This window comes from Branchiostoma floridae, chromosome 3 (assembly GCF_000003815.2).
Source record: "Branchiostoma floridae strain S238N-H82 chromosome 3, Bfl_VNyyK, whole genome shotgun sequence".
NCBI classification, from domain to species: domain Eukaryota; kingdom Metazoa; phylum Chordata; class Leptocardii; order Amphioxiformes; family Branchiostomatidae; genus Branchiostoma; species Branchiostoma floridae.
In genome coordinates, this window is record NC_049981.1 from 6,401,798 (window position 1) to 6,406,413 (window position 4,616).

The 4,616-nt window shown below is 39.0% G+C and overlaps 1 protein-coding gene across 1 annotated transcript in view; it reads right to left on the bottom strand.

The window, feature by feature from the left end:
- LOC118411179 (alpha-2 adrenergic receptor-like) overlaps positions 1 to 730 on the bottom strand; it is a 1,160-nt gene extending 430 nt beyond the window's left edge. Inside the window, exons 1-2 of the mRNA XM_035813256.1 lie at positions 614 to 730; positions 18 to 231 (exon numbers count right to left, since the gene is read on the bottom strand). Of these exons, the coding sequence (XP_035669149.1) occupies positions 18 to 231; positions 614 to 656 (257 nt within the window). The 5' untranslated portion in view covers positions 657 to 730. The remainder of the gene's footprint in view (positions 1 to 17; positions 232 to 613) is intronic.
- Between the last annotated feature and the right edge of the window lie 3,886 nt (positions 731 to 4,616).

A 4,616-nucleotide genomic window follows, 5' to 3' on the forward strand; every position in this document is an offset into this window, starting at 1 on the left:
CCCCCACAAAACAGTACTGGAATAGCTTACAAGCCCAGCATAGTGCTGGTGGGGGCTCCCATTGGGGGTTTAGGATCTGCTGAATCCAAGAGGGGGAGTACAAGGTGACGAAAAGGATATCTGCACAGCCGAGACTGACCAGAGGTGCGTTGACCAGTTTCCGTAGGGCCGGGCGTGTCCAGATGACCAGTATGGTAAGGATACAGCCGACAACAGTCACCACGATGCTGACTGTAGGGAACAATGGATAGTATTTAACGCCAGTGAGAACAATGACCATGGTTGCACCATAAAAGCATCCAATAAATGGTTTGGCCGCACATAAAAAGTAAATGCCATATTGTATTCAACGTTGTCTACACGGTAAGCTACCACACAGGCAAACCAAGCAAAGACTGGTATTGTGGGGGTTGGTTTATGTTTAATTTTATACAGTAACAAGAACTTTGGCCCCTTTTCATGTAAACTATATTCTACCAGAGTTGCAATTTATACGTAACGGACATTACGCAGACACTTCAAAGGGTTAACTTACATTTTTTTTTCTGGAGAGGAAGAAATGAAGATATACAGAAAAAACAAAATCACGCAAACAGCAAGAACACAAGCTTACTTCCGTTGATGACAACGACAATATAGTCCCCAGCAGTTGCCATAGCGAAAATTACGTCTCAGCGACTTTCCATCATTCGTCGATCCTGATATTTACAAACAATTTTGAAAACGGTTGCTGGAACCTGAAAATCAGGAATAAAACATTGGCCCAGCTAGAAAAACGTAATCATGTTGCCGACATATTATAGTTATATATATATATAATACATTTTTTCAAGATAGATCATCTATTCTGAAAATTCAAAATGAAAGAAAACCGTAATACACAAAGGTACCAAATTACTAAGAATCATGTTCCCGTTCCTCGTAGACTAAAGCTTGTCTTCATTACTCTTCAAGCAGAGGTTTGGCCGCGGCTGTTTTTCTTTTTTTTGACGTGTTTTAAACGTTTTTGTCTTGCTCTCTTTAGTCCCGTTTCCTTCATCTCTGGCGGCCAATCTAAGTCTTAGGTACATATGCCCAACCCGAGGCCCGGTCGAGTACCTTTGCGAAACGAAACATTTTATATAAAAGGCAACTAAAGACACAGAACGTAAAGAAAATAGTTATGAGCATAATTTGTGTTTTTTTCCTTGATAAACACTTTCGTTTCCGCAAACATACCGGCCGGGCCTGGTTTGGAAATGGGACCTAGGCCTAGATAGAACGCCCGACAAGAACACCTATAACACGTCAAAAAGTAGCCGTAGCAATTACTCGACTTGGAGAGTATACCTTGCTTACTTGCACGTGTAAAGAACAGAAAAGGAAGATACAAGCACACATTATAACTTACAAACCTGAAGTTGAAAACTGTTGGTTCAAAACAGAAATTCGCTGGGAGGCTGGAAAGAGATATCGACGGAGGCGCTCCTCACAAAGGACAGCATTGAAGTGTTGTATTAACTACCGGCCAAACCATCTCAACAGATCAGTAATGTAAGGCCACGGGAAGCAAATTCAATGGATGACATCCTATGCAGAATGCAAAAATAATGAGATAGCGCGAAAAAAAACAAGATAGGTAAAACAAGAAATCTTTTTTAAAAAGCTGTGCCTTGCCGCGTGGTAGGAATATCGTCAGGAAAAGGTAGGTCGGCACTTCAAGCCTGGCAAGGCAAAATGCTGTGCCTTGGCGTGCAGTAAGGAGAATTTTGAGCAAAAATACCGCAGAATTATGGTTAGAAAACCCAAGGAGCTTTTATCCTTGGAAAACCCCACATTTTATTATTTCAGGGGTCCCTGGTCCAATTTAAAAGAAATAATAAGTGTACCGTCCAAAATAAGAACGTAGCGGGTGGATTCTGCGGCTGAAAAAAATAAACGTAACTGTTACCTAAACATGCACTCTTGAAAATGCAGACCAAAAAGTCCCAAAGGTGGGTTTTCATGGTTCTGGTCGCATGACGAAAATATTCTTATATCAAATGGATGTTATAAAAAGGTAAAAGGACAATTGAAAAAAAAAAAAACTTTCACTAGGCGGGTTCGAACCGGGGTCGGCAGTGTGGCGACTAATCACGCTAACCACTACGCCATGCTAACATTCACAGTACCAACTTGTATTAACAGGTATCCAAATCTAAGGCATAACTTGAATACGTCCGTTCATTCCAAGATTCAAAGATTCTAATGTCTAATCCTCCGAAAAATGTCTAAACAACTGTTACTTATGTGAAAAGTTTGTAATGAGACGAGAGCCTGGCAAAATAATGTCGGGAAAGGCATGTTACAAGCTCTGATTGGCTGGCTGGAATCTCGGTGTGTCAATAGCCTGTTTAGGCTATAGGCACACTCAGTGTGTCAATAGCCACAGCGATATAACAAAATGATCCTAAATATTATCTATTGCGACTTCTCGTGTGACGTTTTGAGCTGGCGCTCTCCTAAACTCACGTTAGCGTTTTGCTGCGGTCTCGGAATGCCTCTCCAACGTTTTGATGACGTCATGGCTACTTATATATTCACATACAATTTATTAGCCTGATTTGGAAATTGTTTCATCTTTATGAATAGCTAATGCAATTCTTGTTGCGAGATAATGCACTTGATTTTATGTCACTCCAAATGAATTTGGAATTTTACCATACAAACGCTTCATTTATTCAATGTAACCAAATATTAAATGATTTTAGAAACGACCGCAAACAGAAACAAATACGTAAAATGGACGGTTTAAAATTCAACAGGGATGTACCATTGTCTGCCTGAGCCGTCAAACTTGTCCATGAGAAAGGCGAGGCAAAAAGGCTAAGTCTCCTAAATAGACACCATCTATTAAACGTCGTGACTAGATTTGAAGTGACAAAACGTGGTATCACAACTAACAAGGCATTTATTCTTGTATTAAAGAAGTGAACAAGTCTAGTAAAAGAGATACTATCACTTGCCAAGTTGGCAACTACAACCGTGGCTTCCACATTGGTTGCACTTTTACAAATATCCAACAAGTTTCACTTCTGCAACTATACTCATGGCTACCTCCCTAGTGTTACTTCTACAAGTATGATTATTAGGCTATAACACAACATGTTTGCCCATTTTGGTCTATCTGACCATCCCAGAAAATCTTGTTCTTTTTCTGAAATCAAGCGAAAATTAATGAGCGCGCTGATGTAATCCATATGATTATATTGCCGTGGCCTAATGATTAACATGGCTGTTTTCCACGCATCTCCGGTGTTCAAATTGGAGGCGAGTCGGAATGCATCCTACGTCACCATGAACAGTAGGCATCCTGCTTCATCACATTTGAAATTTTAGATATCAAAAGGCTGCATTTCAGTGGCTGATGAGTTATTGTAGGGCTGACGCACTATAAATGTAGAGGCCGGAAATTACAGAAGCAGCCATTAAATAGGTTAGTCTTACTCATTCGAGTACGATTCTCATATAGGTGACAAGAGTATAGATTTAAGGCATCAATGAAACACAATCCAGTGGCTTAACATGTGTTTTACGCCATTTAAGTTAAAAAAAGGGGTTTTCCAAGCTGTCAAACAATGAAGTAGAAACAAACTGTTGAAACAAAAATGTTGCCAGGTCTCAGGATCATAAATTCACATAGCTCATATTATATATATATATATATATATATATATATATATATATATGTATTTATTAGTCATACACTGTATTTACATATAAGTATCAACAAATATAATGTTATATATACAAATCAAGAACGTATAGAAAAATCAAACATACCTACGAAAGAGCACAATACCCAAATATACATAATTTCAACCATCGCCGAGCCATGGATAGATTAAGACTCAGTAATCATCCCCTAGAAATTGAAGTGGAAGATACAACCAGAGTCCTCTGAATAACAGACTGTGACATTTATAATTGAATATTCATAAACTATGCTAATGACATAATTGGTCAAAATCCAAGATGGCCGACAATGTCATGATGAAAAGTATAACCAGCTTATTTTCACACAGATTTCATCACTACTTGGTATTGTCTTACAGAAAAAATTCATGTGAACGTTTTCAATCCGTTTTCATGGGATTTTAGCGATATGTGTTGAAATAGATGTATCTTAAGACATTATATGGTTTATAATTCAAGATGGCGGATAGCTAAACTACAGATGACGTCATTTATGACGTCATTTTTGACGTCGTTCATCTGGCTTATGACAACAGAAGTCTTATAACACTTAAATATTGATAAGAAACTTTTATTTTGAGAGGCACCAGGCCTGTACATGTGCTCGCAGGGAACCCAGGGGAGGGGCGGGGCTTGTGAGGCAGACCAATTAACAAAAATGACCCGAAGACGTTTTTCCACTATTGTTACCTTTTCGTGTTAGATATTTAGGTATGATGGGAATTCCCCGTTTTAGCCCCAAAAAATCAATTAATGACGTCATAATTACGTTATATTGCGTCATAATGATATAAACATTTCAGGAATTGTAAAACTTGACAAGCATATCACCCCCTGCCAATTTGGTGATCGTACAGTAAGCCGTTTTGTAATCCGAATGACTCCCCCCCCCCCCCCCCCCA